The 21,220-nt window shown below is 42.6% G+C and overlaps 1 protein-coding gene across 1 annotated transcript; it reads right to left on the reverse strand.

Annotated features, from left to right (window-relative positions):
• Window positions 1-1,257: 1,257 nt before the first annotated feature.
• On the reverse strand, window positions 1,258-20,408 carry NAPEPLD (N-acyl phosphatidylethanolamine phospholipase D). Its single transcript, XM_054399529.1, has 5 exons — window positions 20,376-20,408; window positions 9,390-9,699; window positions 4,640-5,286; window positions 3,516-3,630; window positions 1,258-2,347 (listed from the first exon to the last, which is right to left on the reverse strand). Exons 2-5 carry the CDS (start codon window positions 9,684-9,686, stop codon window positions 2,222-2,224), a joined length of 1,185 nt encoding a protein of 394 aa, XP_054255504.1. The 5' UTR covers window positions 9,687-9,699; window positions 20,376-20,408; the 3' UTR covers window positions 1,258-2,221.
• Between the last annotated feature and the right edge of the window lie 812 nt (window positions 20,409-21,220).

Consider the following 21,220-nt stretch of genomic DNA (forward strand, 5'->3'; position numbering starts at 1 on the left):
CTGACAGAGATATGTTTTCTTAAGCTCAGCAACTGAGATGTCCAGATGTCCCTTTCCCATTCCCCAATCCAATGAGTTTTTCAGATAATCATCTTTGTGATAATTGATCTCTTCCTACGCTTTGATAGCTGACAGGAATAAGTGGCCATTGTCCTCTTTCCAAAAACATCCATGAAAGCTTGTTACAGCATTGTCTCAGGCTTTTTCTGCTTTAGAAAGACCCGGTTTGAATTGCTGTGTTCCTAGAACAATGCTGCTAAGATGTTCTGAAATCATGCAAGACTCTCCAGAGGATCTGTGTGTGTGATTTTTCTAATCTGCCAGTTCACTCACTAGCACCAAGCAAAGTGTAACAGTCAGCATTCTCCAAAGAGATCCAAAGCTAAACATGTGCCATTACTGACATTTAGCTTCACAAGTCATGCACACACACTCAGCTGTGTGGCTGCTTACCTTGGGATGCTGCAGTTTAGTTTCATCTCTCCAAAGGACAGAATTTTACAGAATAGTGTATTGATGATTTTGAATATTGAAAACAAAACCAGCAAACCACAACTTGACTCTTAACTGTACCTTTTTCAATTACTCCAAATATCCTGCAGCTTGGGGGCCTCTGCGATGTTATAAACATGCATTATGCCTTATGTTATCCAAATAATTATTGATGCTATTATGAGAGTCCAAATAGAGACTTCATCTGAAATACCCTCCCAAAATCAACACAGAACATCTGAGAGTAATTTTAAACCAAGTTTGGACAAATTCTGGCGAATACAAGAATTACCTTTTCAAATACAGAAATGGTGATGTTTGTCGGATAAGCCCATACAAAAGGAATGCTGAGCTACTTTTTCTCACACAGAAGTGCAATCCTGTTCCAGAACCCTTCCACTGCAGGAACTTAGACTAAATGATGTTTGCCTCCTTGTGCTGTTAATTGTTAGCATTAAGCTAAACAAGGCTTCCAGGACTACCCAGCATACATTTTTAAAAGGTAACTGTCAACAGTAAAAGATCACTTCAGTTTGCTCCTAGCATGAAATCTCATTAACTGGCTTTAATTTGTTGTCAGAAGTTCATGTCTTTAAATTGCAGGGAAATGATGATGTCTTTTAAAAAAATTACCTTTGTGGAGTATGACTAGAAAATGTAATGCACAGCAAGAGCAAAAAAAATACACAGACCAAACCAAATCATGAACCAAAGGAATGATTTCCCAATGAATTCTGAAGGAGAAAACCAAGCCCTTTTCTTGGCAATGACAGCTTTAATTCTGTCCGTTATCATGGCAATTTGATACAGATACATGTAGCCAGATTTCACAACAACCCTGGGAGCTCTCCTTGGATTTTAAAATTATATGGAAGCTACAAGGAAAAAGAGCACAGCCCTTACTTTTCACTAAAAGGAAACAAACCCAAACCCAAATTATCAACAGGCTGAGTCAATGCAGAGACACGCACTATTAAGAGATCCTTTCATCTCAATGACTGCATTTGACAAGAAAGTTCTTTAGGACACGTTCAGGCCTAGCTTTACAAACACAAAACAATGAAAGTGCACAGACGCTCTGGCCAGCAATAAGTTTGACACATCAGTGCTGCAGCAGTAATTCATCTCTCTCTTTAAAAGGCACATTGCATTAGATCATTGGAAAATGCAGCTTTTGTGGTTCATCAATATATGAAAATGTAGAAGCACTCAGTAAAATCACTACTGTGCTTGTGCTTTAACAACACAGCTGTATTGGAAGACTCCACCCCACAAACCATCCTGTGAAGGTATGAAGGTACACAAGGCGAAACCTGAGGATCGATGACTAACAGGTAAGAGGTGACATTCTAACAATGACCAATTCAAGTCAGCCATTAACTGCAGGAGTATGGCCTGGGCTGAGGTCATTATTGCTGCTGCAGGTGCGATGAAGAGTTTCAAAAAGACCCAGTAGTTATCAGTGGGGTACATAAGAGTTATTCCCAGGCAATACTTAGATATTAACCAGGTTTTAGATCACCTCTCAAAAACGCTAACCAAAAGAATTAGTAAAATTTATCACAAAACTTGTATACAAGTTTTAGTTCTGAAGCTGGCAAGCTTAGCATCTAAAAAACCATTTCACTCCAAAAAATCTGCTTTGTAAGTACATCATAATTAATATTTGTAACATTAATTGTTAGTTCAAATCAAATAGGGCTTGCAAGGATCTGCTCCTGCTCTGCTACTATTCAAACCCATCATTTGTACTCAAGTCCCGTGATTCTCCGTGGTTTAAGACAAAGAAGTCTTCTTTTTTTAAGCCATATAGTTCAAGAGCTTCATTCAATTTAACTGGAGGATCCAAGTAATACTAAAAAAAAAAAAATAAGAATAACATGAGGGAAAAGATACCAGTGAAGCACTCAGGGAAGAAAAAAATATCATTGCTCCAAACAAGGACTTGTTTACATCTTAAACATTGCCTAAAAAGTTTGTCAAATTAAGATGTTTGATTTTCAGTTTTTAAAGGCTAGGAATGCTGATTTACAGGTGTAGAGTAACCACCAAGGCACAACTCAGTCTTCTGCAGTGTGTTAAACTAAATCCCTTAAAAGCAGGAACATGGGAGAGGTGTCAGCTCCTCAGAGATGGTGCTTTCCCTGGTGTAGTAGAACAGCTGACAGCTCTACTGGGGCTGAGGTTATGTCACTGTCTTTGTTATGTTTCAGAAAAGGCACCATCAGGGAGAAATCCTTCAGTTTTCTGTGCTTCTGAAGACATAACAGCATTTGTACTGTGGGCACCAGTGACATAGCTTATTGGAAGCATCAGCAACAGAAAGTGTTCTACCCCAGTTAGAGAAAACCTATCAGATGAGCCCAGCTAATAGCATCAGAGCTGAGTGTTATAATGTAGTGGTACTCCTGCTACAAAGTTGAAAAACAGCTGCCAGACAAGGTGTATCAAAGCAGACAGAGACACTGCCCTTTCATGGCACATATTACTCACCCTGAAGTTACCTGGGTAACCTCTTTATTAATACTGGGGGGGGGGAGGGGGCAACTAAACATCATTACAAAAAAAAAAAAAATCAACAACTCAGGTTTTCCTGTTCTTGCTGGTATTTAACAATGAACCAGCTGTTCAATGTATTTACTAGACAAACACGATTAATACATGATGCATTGACCTGCAGGCATGCAATTCTTACTGCCTCCAAGGGATGCACTACTCAGTTCACCTCTGTTGCTGCCTGTCTTCCCATCTTTCACGTTCCTCAGCTTTTGGTTAGCAGAAGTCACTGACACTGGTTTCAGTAACTCTGCACTTTCAAATTAATCTTAACCACGGAAAAATCTTCTGTACTTTGGTATGAAAAGCTTAGCACTGTTCTGACCTGCAGTACACACAGTGACTTTTCACTCATACAGAGGTTATACTTTAAGTATACCAACAGATGGGTTAAACTGCATGAGCAAAGCTCCATCAGTGGCTGTGCACTCAGGAAAGCTGAACTCCTGCAGAGTGTTGATGTTTACCTCATTTGCTAAAGCAAAGGTCCCCCAGTGAATTGCTACAGACTTCTTGGCCTGAACATCAATATGGATTCTTACTGCTTCTTCAGGATCCACGTGCTGGTATTTCATAAACCACCTAGCAAAACATAAAGCAATTTTCTTGTGTGTTATCTAATTCAGAGCAAAATTTCTTCTTTACTTGCATTGAGTAAGTAGCAAAGAATCTGAAAACAGAGATGTATTTGCTCACCTTATCAATTGATGGAGCAACACATAGGACACTCAAAATCAACAAGCTGGAATATACCCACAAAACAGCAGTACATGCATTTCACTCCCTTTTTCAATAGGATTTTTCCTCATCTGTATCTTTAGTAGATTAAGGACATATTCCTGGTGCCTTAAGGCCACAGATCTAAATTCATCCCTGAAAAAATTCCATGCTAGCAGCGGACACCAGAAAGCACGAGCTTCAGAAGACAGCATAAGGGAATAGGGCAAAAGCAGGAGAGACCCTGGCAGTTCATGAAAGGCACCAGATTTTTACTTCCTTATTCAGACTCCTATCTTCCTTTCCCAGCATAGACATGCTTTGCTGCCAGCACTACAAGAGCACTGTCATCTAACGGTTTAGGTACTCTGTCATGAGCAGGATACAGATGTCTAAACCAAGCAGATCTTTCAGAAACACTCTCTACAGGAGTCATCCTTTGCTCCAGAAAAGGTGCAGAAACAGCAGGAAGACTGAGGCAGGAGAAAAATGCAGCAAATTGCATGCATCTGAATGGGCTGTACTAAGTGATGCTATTTCAGAAAAACAGCCACAAAGTAAACCCAGATTTTCACTCAACATTTTTCATGGAAGAAAGTAAGCTTCTTACTGTGCTCAAAACCACAGAAAAACCTCTCTAAGAACATCAGACATACACAGGCAAGCATCCTAGACACTTCAGCTCTATCTTGAATTATTTGCTCTTTTTAATCATTCAGCAGTTCCTTTTGCCTCAGCAATTTCCTCCTCTTGCCACTATATTCTCTCATACACCCTTAGTGCAGTACACTTGCAGTGTTCACTGCTGAGTGCATTTTTGGTCACCAGTGCACCATTTCATTCGTGTGTTTTGATCAAACTTTGGGGTTCATACCTTGGCTCATAAGCTCCAATGGGGATGGCTGCAAGATCAAAAGGTCCAAACCTTTTACCTATCTGTTCAAAAGCAACACAGTATCCAGTATCTCCTGAAAAGAAGAATCTGTTCCAGGGGCCCAGGATAGACCAACTGCCCCAGAGAACCTTATTGTCATCTGTGGCAGTCCTTTTACACCAGTGTTGAGAAGGGGTGAAGACAAAGGTGACGGCGTCATGCCCAGGGACGCAGTTCTCCTCCCACCAGTCCAGCTCAATCACATTCTCACAGCCACACCTCTGCATCCAGCTCAGGAGCCCCAGGGGCACGAACCAGCGCAGCTCACTGCCGAAGCGCTGGTTCAGGCTCATCACAGTGCTGTGGTCCAGGTGATCATAATGGCTGTGGCTGATCACCACTGCATCAATCCTGGGCAGCTCCTCCACTGAGCATGGTGGGCCTCGGAAGCGCTTGGGCCCCAGCAGCTGTGTGGGGGAAGCTCGCTGGCTGAAGATGGGGTCAGTAAGAAAAATAAGTTCATCCATTTCCACCAGCACTGAGGCATGGCCCAGCCATGTCACTCGTAGACCAGTTCCTGTCTTCCCAGCAAGTTCGGGCTTTTGAACAAAGTAAGGTTTTAGCACTGGAAGCTCTTTGTCAAGTTCCTAGCAAAACAGAACACAACAGGCATGACATTTCAGAACGTGTTTAACCATGGAACAGAAGCTGCATATAAGGCACAAATCATTCCAGTCAAGATTTACATTTTCTTTCTGTTTTTAGGCAACTAGAGAACTGAAACACAAACCAAATGCCCTTATAATGACCATTTTTCTAGGTACTTCCTCCTAGTTTCACCTTAAGTTTTTGTAACATTGTTTTCAGTTCTCTGTTAAGAGAGAAGAGAGAGCTTGAGAGCATCCCATTAAGTGAGGGATCTACTAATAGACTCTGAAAGCATTGCAGGGAAAGCGCTGCAAGGCACGAACAACATCTGCGGAAAGGCTCTGCAGTCAGTTGGCCTTCCTGACCTGGAAAATAATCTGTACGCTGTTACTATACCAAATGCTCCATCTTAGCTTGTGCAACTAAAGGACGTATCCTCTAAGCCCTAGCACAAATAGTCACAAACCCACAGATGAAAGGGAAATCCACACTCCCAGAAGAGGTCCACAGAAGCTCTGACAGCCTCCATCAGCCTCTCTCTCTCGATTTCATACAGAAGCAGCACATGGAGGGACCCTCACCTGCCTGATGAGAGCTTTTACAACTCTCTCTTCCCATCCTGCCAAGAATTCCATGAGTGTTTGTAAAACACAAACTCATTTTAAGACAGACCTTGAGGCACTTAGCTGTGCTTCCTGTGATGTTTTATTGAGGCCTTCAAGGTAATTAAAGTTTCATGATTACTGAATAAATCACTGTACTGATCTTCCTGTATGTTCAGGATGCAGCCCCATGAATAACTTAAAATCAGCCAAAATCCATACTCTGGGTAACAAAGTTATGCACAACTTCCACCCTTCTTGTTCCAGTGTGAATACTCAGGGAGTCTCCACTCCTGTCTGGTGGGTCAGAGAACTGATCCAGCTGAACATCAATCCAGAGGAAGAAAACAGACAGCTGTCAGCTTGGTCAGCTTCCAAATTTTACTCACACGTAGACTCAAGCGGGCACAAAGGAAGCCATGGGTAGATAACATCTACTGAAACTCATGGTCCAACCACCACTCATTGTCTCATTTTGAACCAGAGCTATTCTCTTCATTGCACTTTGGCTGAGATGCTTATGCAGGAGTTTTTCTATAAAAGAAACCCAACCAAAGTCTTCTCAGAGTTCCTGACCATCTCCAGTTCTGCTACACTGTAGCTGAAGCTCTCTTCTCAAATGGTTCTGGTCTGAACTCCTTGCATCACTTCAGAAGGATTTTCTTGTGTTAGGCAGCTCCTACAGTTTTCTCTCCCTGGTAATCACAGATGTCCCAGCACCTCTGGTTCCTAGTCAGGTTCTCCATGCAGTGGTTGTTGCTCATTCTCTAGCTCTCTAGGACAGATCAGCACTGTCAGGGAGCTTCTACGGAGCTGCCCTCTCCTTTGCAATCCAGCTGGTGCTATGACAGTTGAGAAGTCTGGGTTTTCCCTTGCTAAAATAGTCCTGACAGCTTCAGGAAAGTTACTTTCTCCATGATATTTTATTGATTTGGAGGGCATGTGCCACACACACTTCCACCCCCTGCAGTCCTGCTGTAAGGAATAACATCTTTATGAAATAGTTTTTTCTGAGAATTAATGGACACAACATGTCTACTGGAAAAGTTTCATTTCTGACTCCAGGAACAAGAAATAGAGAACCTTCTGGAAAGCTCAGTGTGAGTACAATGCAATCACTTAATTCCCACAAGAGTAAACACAGTACGAGTATCAGACTGAGACAAACTATAACAGATCTTTGAAACATGGTATAGATGTCAAATCACAGAATGGGTAGGGTTGGAAAGGACCTCCAGAGGTCATCTGGTCCAATCCCCAAATCAGCTACCACCAGAAGCAAAATGTGCCTAATGCTATCTTATTTTCACCACTGGAGTCATACAACAACTCCACCTGTGGTGCCCCTTCTCCCCTCCCATGCTCTTTCCTTCCTAATGCAAAGCAAGCAGCAGCACATGACAGGCTTTGGTAGGACTAGCTAATGAGCTTAGGACTTTTGGTGCTTGGTGCATGCTGGAATACCACTAGATTTTACAGAAATGAGAACAATCTCAACTGTTGATACAACTAAAAACTAAAGACACCTCAAGAGCACTGAAAAAAATCATTCATAAAGGCTGTAATGGAAATTCAAGAAGTTTGTGTGTTCTGGACAATCACACAGACCTGCCGTGAAGGCCTGGTTAGAATACACAGAGCTTTACACAGAGAAGCACAGAGCTGGGATCAGGCCTCTTGTTTTCTTTGCTTTTTTCCCCCACACATGCAAAGTCCTTGGTACAGATAAAGTTAACCTGCCCATCACTGCAGGGTGTAACCATGCACACTAGGCACAAGTAGGATTCTAGTTGAAGGATGTGCTATCTAGAAGGGCTAAATAAAGCATGGGGCCCTTAGTCTGAACATCAAACAACTTCACAGGTGCTTTACAGATTGATTTAGGTATGGAACAAACATAAATGGACAAGCATGAAAGCGGCAGAGGACTCAAGAAGTGCATTTTATTGATCCCTATCTAGGGTTTTGCAGGCACTTAATGAAAAAATTTCATATGCAAAGTAACAAAATTAGTCCAAAATTAATCCCATGTGGGTCAGAGAGGCAGCTTTACAAGTGGTACAGTGTAGATTTCATTGTAATCATCCTTTATTGCAGGGATGATCTGTAAATTAAAGAGGAGTGCTGCAGCTCTCCACTGCCAGCAGAGAGCTGTGTATCCTACAGTACACCTTTGGTCTGTCTTCCAGCTGCTTCAGTCACTAACCAGATTTCCAAGCAGTGCTGGCAAAATCTGAAACCTATTGTGCACATAGAATAGGACAGTGGTCAAAGGCAATTGCAAACACCATGGGGTGAGTTTTACACAAACATAGCCCAATATCATAGTGCAGCCCACTGTCTAGAAAGCTTTACACACTGAGGCACAGCCACTGCTACTTCTAAAAGGTGCAGACAATGTCTGGAAGCAGGATGTCAGTCAGTTGTTACTATTATGGAGCAATTACAGACAAGATTATTTCTCCCTTAACACATCCTTAAAGAAACCATCACCCCTCTGACCATCATGTGTAATACTGCTTTCCTGCCCACAAAACTGACCAAATTCCTTCCTTCACAAGTAATTCACCTAAAATACAAATGAAAAGTGTAAGTCCTTTGCTAATTATGGGAGGTTTACAGCTTGGTCACACCTTTTAGCATGGTTAAAGCTTTACTAACACCTGCTTGCTGAAAAGTGCTTTCCCTGGTTCCACACCCTTCAGCAGCTTTTCCAAAGTGCAGCTGACACAAAATACTTTGAGAAGTAACCCTGCCAAACTGTAACACTTCTTGTGGCCACAAAGACAACCCATGGACTTCCAGTATCCTTCACTCTTTATGGAGAAGAAGCTTCTCTCAGAGGTTGCTTCCTCTGCTACCTTCTTTATATAAAACACTCGACAGAAGCCATACCTCAAGAACAAACAACGGTGTGGCCCAGTGAACTGGCACTGCACCTTTAGTGTTTCAGTACAAATCCTTGCTCAGGTTAGCTTTTAACAGGCAGACTTTTTTTTTCTCCTGAAACAGAAAACTATAGATTTAGAAGCTCTTTCATGAAAAGATGTCAGCAACTCTTTATTGCATTTTCATGAACCAGTTGTAAAGTATGTAGTAAATGGTAGTGTGAAAAATAAAAGTCAAGTGAGATATCTCACAGCTACTTCATGAAATATAAATTACCAGTAGCAGCATGCTTCATAGGGCAACATCTATTAACAAAGAAAAAAATGTAACTGTAGAGCTAGGCGACATTTTTGCTGTTTTAGTGAATATAAATTGAGCTGGATAAATGAAAGGGTGTGGCACCAATGGAAAAGGAGGAAGAAAATTAAAGAGGCAGAAAGTATTAGCCAATCTTTTGGAAAGAATAAAGTGATAATACAATCAGAAAAACAAGACTTGAAAAGTCTCCACAAGGTGCCCCATAAGTATTAGTTAGGAACTGTCCTATTTCATTGATTAGAGCAGGGATAAAGGCAATGTCAATCAAGAACAGGAAGCATGCAAGTGTTTACCTGCTTTGAGCATGGCACATTGCTGTTATTCTTCTCCATGAGGGACCATTTCAAAATATTTGGCAAGGTTGGCGATTTCCATGTTGGCCATGGATTGACAAACCTCCCATCTTTGCCTCTCTTTGATTTAGTTACATCCTCTTCTAATCTGTAGTCCAGCCTGAAGCTTTTCCTGGAGGTCCTGGAAGAATCACTGCCCCTGGAGCCTCGGCCTGAATTCTGACGCTTCCTCACTGCTTCTTTAGGGTACTGGTTAGACACAGTTAAAGGCTGCTCCTCCTCTGTTTTCTGATCCATGGCCTTTGGAGAACTAAAACAGATTTTGAATTAATCAGTCTTTTCTTGGACCAACATCAATATCCGTAACACCGAATGTTCTCACATATACTAGAAACAACTCTGCTCTTCTTATTTTATGATTTACTGCCTTTTTTTCTTTCCTCAACAAAATATATTTTTAGAACAGTTGCTGTTACACAAAAGACTTCAAAAACATGCTGTGGCAAGTAGACAGGAAATGAACTCTTTGTAGTTCAGGAAGAATTTTCGTCGCTGGTATGCACAGCTTCATATACTAACACCATTAGCCGCCAGCTGCAAGAGTAGGGGGAAGGGTGCCTCAATTTACATTTGGCAAGAAGATGAAGTTCCTCCTGAAACCTGGAAAGGTCTAGTGCACCGTGTAACACAATCCTGCAAACCTATTCCAGAGACCCCGGAACCAGAATATGCTAGGATCTGCCCATCTATGGACTTTGTTTTGTAGCAAGAACAGCAGCTTCTACTGACAAAATGCACATACAGGCAGAGAAGTGAGAACACAAAAGACACTTGGTCCTATATTCTCCAAAAGCTTATTGTAATAACAGTAAATCCACAGCTTTAATTGTTGATACACATTTAACCAAACCGACCAGTGAAAGGCCACAGAAAATGGGAACATCCCAAATAAATTGTTGCAGCAATGTGTGCTCTTAATTCCATACCAAAAAGCAAAAATGAGAAAATAATCAAGAAAGACTTATTTCTATAAAGTCCCAGTGCTGCCACATTTCTTAGAAAACAGCCAGCTCCAAGGTGGAAAAAACAAAAATCCCCGTTTCATTTTAAAAAAGCTGCTGAAGCAATCCAGTTGAAGCTAAATGCTCCAGTTTCTGTGTGGACTTTATTCAGCTGAAAGTAAATTTACTGTTCTGACAGACTGCTGTGCTAAAGAGTACACAACTCTCCGGTGCTTACAAACTCTCCCTGATAAAAAATAGAAGATGACACCTGAAGGCTGTGCTGCTGTTCAGCCAGACTTGGACAGGCTGGAGAGTTGGTCAGAGAGAAACTGAATGAAATCCAACAAGGCCAAATGTAGAGTCCTGAATCTGGGAAAGAACCCCAAAGACCAGGAGAGGATGGGAACCAACCTGTTAGAGATCAGCACAGAGGAAAGGGACCTGGGGGTCCTGGTGGACAACAGGATGCCCATGAGCCAGCAACATGCCCTTGTGGGCAAGAATGCGGGTGGATTAGAAGGGCTGTGAGAGGTTCTCCTTCCCCTCTGCCCTGGTGAGGCCACATCTGGAATATTGTGTCCATTTCTGGGCCACTCAGTTCAAGGAGGACTTCAGTGAACTGCTTGAAAGAGTCCAGCACAGAGCCACAAATATGCTGAAGGGAGTGGAACATCTCCCTTGTGAGGAAAGGCTGGGGAAACTGGGTCTCTTTAGCTTGGAGAGGAAGAGCCTGAGGGGTGACCTCATTTGTGTTTATGAAGATGTTAAGTGCAGCATCAGGAGGACAGAGCCAGTCTCTGCTCAGTGATGTCCAGTGATGGGACAAGGGGCAGCGGGTGCAAGCTGGAGCTGAGGATGTTGCATGTGAACATAAGGGAAAACTTTTTCACTGTGAGGGTGACAGAGCACTGGAACAGGCTGCCCAGAGAGGTTGTGGAGTCTCCTTCTGTGCAGACATTCAAAGCCCACCTGGATGTTTTCCTGTGTGGCCTGTCCTTGGTGATCCTGCTCTGGCAGGGGCAGTTGGACTGGATAAGCTTTCAAGATTCCTTCCATCCCCTAACATTCTTTGAATCTGTGACCCAACAGATTGTAAACAGCATGATAGGCTGCTTAGGTGCAGGAATAAGTTTTAATATGCAACTGTGAAGTTTGTCCTGTGGTAAAAGCCTCCCCCACATGTTTCAGCCCATCTACTGCTTCATCAATTCAGATACTCAAACTTCAGCTTTATACTCACATAAGAAGTAGTGGGCTGAGGCACAGAAGCCAGTCCACTCAAACAACATTTTCAGAAAACAGAATTACAGCCCATGTTTTTCTTAGAACTTGCATGGCTCAGTGTGCCCCTCAAGTTCCTAGTGACAAGGAACCAGAAACACATTGTCACTGAAACCCTTGCAGCCAAGGCTTTGCACACAACAAGCTTTAGCAAACTGAACCCAAATGCATTTACTGGGGTGTTCCAAGCTCAAATGCACAGCCTGCCCCTGCTACTTTGGCAGCAAGCAGTTACTAAAAAGCATAGCGTCGGTTGCAAAGCTGTGACAACTGATAAACATTGTGACAGTTTCTTTAAAACACACACATTATTTTGCCATACAGTAGAGAGAAAACGTGAACACATCCAAATTCACCTCTAATAAAGCAGCATGAACAATTCCACAAATACTGCTGATAGAATGCTTTTGGTCAGAATCCTGGTTTAATGCAATTGCTCTGTACTCTACTTTCCCTCTAGTTTTACTGAAACCACTCTGCTTGTGTATTTCCTATTTAGCAATAAGATACCACATCTGCATCACAGTTTCAACTGAGCTGCCACTAAACTGTTACTGGAATAAGCCTTCAGTAAACAGCCACCCAAATTACTCTGCACCATTTTAAGCAGACATAAATGGTACCATAAAAGTACCACAAAAAGGCAGACAGAAGACCCCAAAAATGGTAATTGATATTTTAACTGTTACTTTAACTTAGGAGGGTTGGGGATTTTTGCATTCCTCAAAGAGCAATTTCAGTGCCAGCTCAGCTTATTAATTTAGCAAAGCATGGAGACAGCATAAAACATCCACTCTTCTAGAGAGCATCATGAAAACAAATAACAAAAGTTTAATCAGATAGGTCCTATATTCCAGGAAATTCTTCTGTTAACAGCTCAGAAGTCTGATTTTTAAATATATAACTACTGTAATTACTGTTCCTACAAAGCACTTTCTATTAGAGAGCAGAGTACCTAAGGTTTTATTTTTAAGATGCTGTTTATCTATTTATTCATCTCTAAAATAGGTGAATTCTACGTTTGTTTACATTTTCATATAAGCCTTTGATCTTACTCCAAAAGCATAAACCTCTAGGGAAGTGGGGATCAACTATGCTGATTAAACAAAGACAATGCCAAGGCATTTAGGGCACTGCAGGTATCTCTCTGCCAACATACTTTCCCCATGAAGCACATACATTACTGTCATTAGTATTCCATAAGCAGCTGAAGGGATAAAAGAGCTCTGCACTCACAGAATACTTTAAACCAGGTGAAATGCATAAAACAAGGGACACATTTACAAACAACTGTTTGTAGTATTCCTAATGAATTTTAGATTCCTTTGAAACATCAGTCTTGGAGTTCATTTCAGGTTTGTTTAAACTGGTAAAAAATATCCTACAATATTCCTGGAATATAGTAAAAAGAATCTATTTTTTCTTATCAAAAATATGTAGATAATTTCTTGAAAGACAGCGATCATTAACTTAAAATAAAACTCAAGCAGTTATCAGTCCAAGGAGATTCTTGCCCTTTTGCAAAAGAGAGTACCTACAGACAAGGAGATCTGGCAGCTGTATTTTAAATATTAGAAAACACACAACCTGAAATGAGCTGATTTTTCATCCAGTTTTCTGAAGTCTTATCCCCCAAAAAAAAAAAAATAGTTTGGTATTTGAGAAACAAATTTAAGCACTGGATTGACAGTGAAATTATGAGCAATAGAGACACCAAAAATCAAACTGGAATAGAGCTGTGTGCACTTGGGAGCAGGGGCAGGGGTAAGGGAGTTCTGTCTAGTGATTAGTCATTATTGTAATGTTCCACAAGAAATCTTTTATTTTCCAAACTTTTAAACTAAGAAGAAAATCACTACTCAAAATCATTAACAAATGGAACCCATCCTTCAGGATGAGGTGACTTACCCCTAAACAAGGGCAAGTGGATTGCCACTGTTTGTAAGAGGGGCTCAGGCAAGATACAACCCAACTGAACTCAGAAAAGGAAAGGGACCAGTCAGGAGAAATCCATAAGGCCAGAAAGTACTCTAGACAAACCATCACTGTCTGCTGAACAAAATGAATCAAAATGCAGGGCTCACATACGTGGTTTTCCAGCACCAGATACTAAGAGATACCTAGTAATCCACAAAGCAAGAGAGAAGTTGTAGATCATGCAGGACATAGCATTAAAACCCCATCTCTTTTGTTGCTACCAGCAGGCTTGCAGCCGTAAACAGGAGATAGCCCTTGTGACTACAGGTTTGAGGCAAATTATTTATTTTAACATTGCTTATATAGTAAAAAATTTAAATACAACTATTTTGGCCCTGAGCCTTCTGTTTAGCTAGGAAAACAATTGCAAAGTTTAACTAAATATTTTTTATACTTTTGCCTTCTGTTCCAAAAGAAGGTAAGAAACAGAATACATGAATATTAAAAGAAGCACTCTGATATCAAAATATTCCTGTTTAAATGACCTTTTAAACAACAGAGATTCAGACCAAATTAGCTTCATTTAAAGAAGACATGCATCAACACAAAATCTGTTGTGCAAATCTTCACCTTTTCCAGCTAGCCTCCTCTAACCTCCACTACTCCATAACTGAAATGATGTAGCTCCCCCTAAGCAGCCATGCACAGACATGCTACTGACCATGAAGTCTGCCAGAACAGACTCACCCTTCTGTTCCACACAGAAATGTGGTCCTTATTTGGCAAATCCATAAGGCACAAAGTTTAAGAAGGAGTTATTATGAAGCGATGGTTTCCTGGAACTCAGCAACATTCAGAAAGCTTTATACTTAATTTGAAAACATTACATAGCTTTCCAAATATACCTAATTCTCTCTATTTTTGAAGCCTTAGGTTCATTTCTCATCACTGTGTTTCTGCAGAACTACATCCAGATCTGGGCTGCACTACAAGACCATCTCAAAGTGACAGCACGCAGTTCCTAGCAAGCTCAAGCTGCTGCAGCCTTCCCAAAGCAAGAGTCTGAGCTTTCTGCAAGCCATATACTGCTACACAACCACAACATTTTCTTTCAACATACTGTTTTTCATGAATGCAAAAATCACACTTTTTAGCTTGAAACAAAACAAACAAAAAACGGAAAAAGGCTGCTGTACACTCAACTATCAAACAACTGCCAGCTAAGTTTTGGCTGTGTTTTCATTTTTCCTTCAGGTTTGAAACTGCCTGCTTTAAATAATGAACAGTTTGAGAGTGGAAAATTCTGAATGCATTTAAACTTTCATGGTGCAGTAGTTCAGGCTGCTCATCACATGACTGCGACCCATCAAAGCAAGAAGCTCAGCTTTCTGCAGACCAACTTGGAAGTGTTCTTTCACTATGCACAGCAATTATTTCATGTGCTCTTGATCTCAAGAGTTTCACACAGGGAAAAAAAAGATCTCTCAAGCTTGCAACTTGATGATTTATACATTCATTACCTGAGATTTCCTATTGAATGTTACAAGCAAGCACAAGCATTGTAAAAATTTTAATTCACGGAATGTTAGGGGTCAGAAGGAACCTTCAGAGATCATTCAGTCCAACCCTGCCAGACCAGGATCACCTAGGCAAGTCACATAGGAACACATCCATGTGGGTTTTGAAGACCTCCAGAGAAGGAGACTCCACAACCTCTCTGGGCAGCCTGTTCCAGGGCTCCGTCACCCTCACAGCAAAGGGTTTTTTTCTCATGTTAATGGAACTTCCTGTGCTTGAGTTTACATCCATTGCCCCTCATCCTGTCACTGGGTATCACTGAAAAGAGACTGGTTCCATCCTCCTGACAGCCACCCTTCAGACATTTGTAGGTATTTTAATAGCCAGATTGGGATTCCTTGTGATGGCCTATTCCCATATTTTAACAAACATCCACAAAGAAACAAATCCATGCTAGTACAGCCTTACCCCATTCTTTGCTGTACCATTTTATAACATAGCTACAGGCTGCTAGGCTAGCTTTTCCCTGTTCTCAATAAGTCTGTAAGGATCCTGACTCTACAGTGATTTTTCTGTACTTTTTGAGAAGTAATTGAGTAAAACAGAAATAGTTCTTTCCAGAAACAACCTCATAGAACTAGACTGATTCCTTTACCATTCTTCTCCAGTTGTAAGGTCCAACAGTAAAAAAAAAAACAAAAACAACAAAGTTTTATTTAAACATAACAGAAAAAAATAATTACAAATAAACCAGTTGTGAAGCATCTCCACATGGTCATCTGTTGTTAGACTTTTTCCTACAACAGCTGTATTACTTCAGCAGCCACCACCATTTCTGCATTCATTGCTCTCCTAGGCTTGTCAAAACAAACATTTGTGTCCACATGGTGAATTAGTTCAAGAAACTAATCCATCTGATAGCCACTTCTTACCTGGCCATCCCCTTTTCACTTGTATTACTGTGTAACCATGCAAGTGTTTATACCACCACACTGGCTGGGGCAGAGAAGGCTGAGAACAGGAATATAATGCTGTAAACAAAGTCTACCTGTGCCAGTACTGCTATAAAAAAAAGCCATTTATTAAATACCCTCTCAGTTAGAATTCACTTAGTACAGCTGAGTTACACCATCAAGTTAGGTTCAATAATTCTCTCTACCCTTAATATATTTCATTTTTCATTTGTTCCCTATCCAAGGCTTCATCCACATTCAGTACTGCTGCTACTCACACTCTACTACTTCATATTACACCCAAGGAAATTCAATAACTATTTACCACCTAAAAGGCAGCCCACTCCTGTTTCTACACACTGCAAACTCTACTGGCCTGGCATTCATTAGGGGAACTAAACCAACAGAAAGTTATTCAGAGCCATCAGGGGTGCCTATCAGCTACATCCTTATATGCCTCTGGATACAAATCCAAATAGGCTGTAGAGTCAGGCCTACCACTAGTACCTGGAGCCAGCTATTCTCAACCCTGGGTTAAATCCCATCAGCTAAGGGCACTGCATCAACTGTATAAAGATGCCTCTTACTGGAATTGGGACTATGCATAACTGTTTTCCCATTGTTTCCAAATGCCCAGCTGACTGTCCCTGTCCACTATGGTCACTTTGTAGTTCCCAAACATGTTTGTGAATTGCATTTAATATTCCAGAAGTTTCTGTTACATGCATATTCTGTTTAGGTTATGCTCCCTGACAGTAGTTGTCCATAGAGGCCATGCACATGAACCCAGGAGCCAATTCCCTTAGCTCTACAGGCTCAGTAAATTATTTCCCTTTCTACCTTCATCTTTTACTGCAGTCTGGATTAAAAGGATCCAGAAGCATCCATCACATTTAAAAGAGCAGCTTAGGCTATCATTACCATTAAGCACAACAGCTAATTCTGTGCTATTGCTGAAGCAGTCACCCAAGGAAAGCAGGAGTCAAATTCCCAAGTCAGAATGGAAAGTACTTTCCTTTGCTCTCTCTAAACAACTCATTTCATACAACTATTTAATGCATAGGGAAGAATGTTGGAAACGCATGAGCTGGAATGAAAAGTTTTCTTACCTGCTCTGCAAGACTCAGGCTGACAATACCCTGAAGCAGGGTTTGTGCCTTGCAGCTGTGTTATGCTACGCAGGACGGTAACTGGATCACCAAACACATGTAGACAGCTTTTAAAATCAACACATATCACATGCACACAGCTGGGTGGGTGAACCATGGTTTCCAACAACAATGGCAATCTCTGTGGATGGTCCTTCACATTTGTAAAGAATTTCAACACAGCTTTTCCAAAAGAGCAAACATGAAACTTGTACCAATCCAGCTACAGGAGCTGGACCCCAACTTTCATGTTCTGGCACCAGCTCTGCTCCTGGAAGTATGTATGTAAATGAGCAGTTCATTAATTTCAACTGCTCTACAGATGGGACTAAAGTTAGTAAGAGGCAAGCCTTCCCAGAATGAGTCCTACTGTTAGAAACTACAGCCCAATGTTCAAGTCTAGCATTTACAAACTTTCTCCATGCCCATGCATTAACACCCTATGCACCTTGGGGTTAGGATGTTATTATGCAGCGTTGAAGCTGTTAACACACATTTTTCAGAACTAAAATGAAGTTTTAAAATACTGCAAGCTCACACTGCATCCTGGGGGTAAAGGTGTCCCACCTAACATCTCACGCCAATTAGGTATGACAGAAAATAAATATCACTAAAGGTAGTGAAACTAAGGTTCCACTCGAGCATACTGTAGTAGAAATATGAGTCCTTTTGCGGCACATGGCCATGAAGGCAAGATAAGAAATGTTTCTATAAAAGTATACAGAAACCTCATTAAAACCTTGATCCATAAGATTCATGAGACAAAGCATGATCTGGATCAGTTAATTTATAAATCACCTCTGGCACTTTCATGTCTGCAACCACACAATTACTATCTCCACCTCATTTACTAAGCCTTTTCTTTTCCTTTTCTTTCCGTGACAGAAGGGAACAAACTCCTATGCAAACTTTCTCTAGACTTACACCAAGAATAATCCTTTAAAACCCTCTAAAACTTCAGTTGCCCAGGAAGTACAGCAACAGCCAAGCAAAAAAAGTTTTATTTTCAAGTTAATAAACAGTCACGCAATTTTGTATATAAACATATCTAAATGCTTGCCTGTTTGATTCCCTTCCTTCAGTTCAAAGTCCAAACACATTTCTCCGCAACAACTACTTAGATTTCAACATAAGCTCAACGTTTGCTTGTCCCAACAACATTCTCTCTCTCTCCTTCTGTCTGTGTATGTATATACACCTCATAGAACTATTTTTAACATTTGACTTCAAATTTATTGAAATACAAATAATTTCCAGGTCACTTAAGATAACAGAATTAGAAGGGGTTTGTTGTTGGGGGGAAAAATAGTAAGAATTTTAACAAATCTTCTCTTGAGTGCAACTGTTCCAAGACCATCTTTCACATGAGTTAAGCTAGAAGGTCATCAGCCTTTCCAAATATAAAAGCTTTGAATCTCCAAAACTTCAGACTGGAAAGTCAAAGTCCTTACTGTTCTTTAACTGAAACACAGTTACTAGCAGGGACTCCAAGTGGAACATCATCCATAGCAAGACACAAATAAAAGAAACTGGAAGTGTCACAACACAGTAACACTTTTCACAACAATCCTTTTTCCTCAATATAATCATCCTCCATTCTATCCCATGACTCTAGATGTTTCTTCATGTTTACTACATGAAAGGCAGACTGCTTTGGTTGTTAGTCAACAACAACAGTATTAATATTGAAAGTTGTTTGGTTGGTGTTCTTTTTTTTTTTAATATGGAAGAGTGAAGGCATCTTCCCAACACAAATGTGAGCAGCCTACTAATTTTCAAGGCACCATCCAGTTATGTAGGTGTTTTAGGAAAACAAGGCATTTCATTTAAGTACACCTAAACAGATGCACACAAACAACTTGTTGCCACAATGTCATTGTCAGAAACAGCTGAACCTCACCAAAACCCGCCCTCAAAAGCCAGTCCAGAGCATGGGAGAGTTCTGCCCTCAGCTGAACTAGTTACAAATACTACAAGCAATAAACCCTGGAATCTTATCACAAGCCGTACTCAGGAGACAGTAGCATTACCAGCACCAATTAGGGCAACAGATCTTACACCAGAAAAAAATCTCTTGATATACATCTTGATACACATTCCTTACCACTTGATTTTTCATCAGACTTTGCTTTCTGCAGTAGGACATGGTGGCAGCATGCTGTTTTCAGTGCCACTTGGCAGTGCCCAATTCTCTGCTGAACAGTTCTGTAAGTTTTATCTGCTTGGGTGCAGTTGTTTGCTATTCAAACCCAAATCGCTCCTCCTTTATGCAGCTGCTAAATAACAAGATATTTCATGCAAATAGTCACCTGTCACTTCTTTCCTAGATTGTCTAAGAAAATTCAAACCAAGTGCAACATCTGATCTACAGAAAAATCCTTTTCACTCAAAGCTGCAATTAGACACAAGATGCCCAAGTGCTTTATCATGGTCCTGGCTCTGGCTGTATCAGAGGTAGGATTCTGATTACAGGTGCCAGCCAATACATTGAAGCTACATACTTACAGCAACTGACTGGGAAAAAGGGGGGGGGCGGGGGGGAGAATAGTGAGATCAGGAAGGCAAGAAAAGAATGCTCGCGAAAAACATCTATTCGTTTCTCCTCTTCAAATGAGAACATTCCCTAAACCGTCAATACTACGAAGTGTATTTTTTTACAGGCGATTACATAACTTGTTTCTGCGCTCTGATGCGGTGTATTCCACTAGCGATTTACGGGAGACGAAAGCATCGCATCTGGGAGGGCGGGAGGCGAAGGTAGGACTCCTGCTTCCAGGATTTCTCTCATCAGTGTGAAAGGCTCTCCTCGTCCCAAGTGTTTTCGGAGCTGATGCTAGTCGCGGTTTGTCAGTCACGACCGCGGTACCTCTCAGGGGCGACCTTCGGGCTCCCTGGGCAGGGATAGTCCACGTCCCGCGCAGCGCAAGCCCCAACACCGCGCACAGCGTGCACCCACCTCGGAGCCGAGACAGCGCAGGAGAGACCAGATACACAGCTCTATTCCGGCCAGGAGCCAGAGCTTGGCGGCCCCAGGCAGCCCTCCCACCGCCTAACTTTAATGAGCGGACGCCTGCACTCGCTCTGCCCCGCTGCCGCCGGTGGGGCTCCCCGCTTCCGCCCCACTCCCGCAGACGGTTCAGCCCAGCGCCCCCCGGCCACACTCACCCGGCGGGACCCCAGTACTGTACGTCTAGCAAGTCCCGCTGCAGCGCTCGGAGCAGGTGCGCAGCACTGCGCTGCTCCAGCTCCTCTGGCCGGGCTTCGAAAACGACTGGTCGGGCAGGTGCCTCTCCCTCGAAGGGGCACAAGGCGGGAGCCGCCGCTCAGGTTTGGCTCGGTCCCTCCCAGCCCACGGGAAGGCGCGGGGGCACGACCCCCGCCTCCAGAGCGCTGCCTGCGTCCAGAGCGCTGCCTGCCGCCGGAGCGCCGCTCACCTCCCGGACTGCTGCTGCTTCTGAGGAGTCTCGTCCTCCTCCTCCATGCTGCCGCTCCACCCCCTCCGCGGCGGCTCCGCAGCTCTCCGGCAGGAGCCGTTGAACGGCTGCGGCTTCCCACCTGACCAGCCCGCCGGGGAGGGCAGCACGGCGAGCTGCAGGCAGCAGCTCCACAGCGCCCTACCCCTCACCATGGCGCAGCGGCACTTCCGCGCTCCGTGGGGCCGTGCAGGCTGCCAGTGGGGCCGGTCGCCTGGCGGTGCGTTAGCAAAATGGCGGCGGGGAGAGGACGCTGGGCTAGCCGCGGCGGGCCAGGCGCTCTCGGGCCCGGAGCCATGGTGGGGCAGTGTCAGGGCTGCCAGCACGTCGCTGCGGTTAGAGCCCAGAGTGCTCGTCGGCACTTGGGAAACACGAGCACTTGGTTCTGTTCCCGGCGGGCACTGGCAGTTCCATCTGGGAGTACGAGCACGCTCCGACCACCAAGTGCTGAGGTGAAAAGTTTCCCAGTTAGTTTTCTCGGAAACCCGAAGCACTGCCGCCAGCCTCACAGGAGATGCGGCCCCAAAGGGACCAAGC

This window comes from Indicator indicator, chromosome 3 (genome assembly GCF_027791375.1).
Source record: "Indicator indicator isolate 239-I01 chromosome 3, UM_Iind_1.1, whole genome shotgun sequence".
Taxonomy (NCBI): domain Eukaryota; kingdom Metazoa; phylum Chordata; class Aves; order Piciformes; family Indicatoridae; genus Indicator; species Indicator indicator.

What these genes read in the sequence shown, in the direction of transcription:
- NAPEPLD (XM_054399529.1), bottom strand. Translation starts at nt 9,686, where the DNA reads ATGGATCAGAAAACAGAGGAGGAGCAGCCTTTAACTGTGTCTAACCAG. An exon ending in ATGTGCCATGCTCAAAGCAG is followed by an intron (nt 5,287 to 9,389) that starts GTAAACACTTGC and finishes CTGTTTTGCTAG; the next exon opens with GAACTTGACAAAGAGCTTCC. An exon ending in ATTGGAGCTTATGAGCCAAG is followed by an intron (nt 3,631 to 4,639) that starts GTATGAACCCCA and finishes ATGTTTTGCTAG; the next exon opens with GTGGTTTATGAAATACCAGC.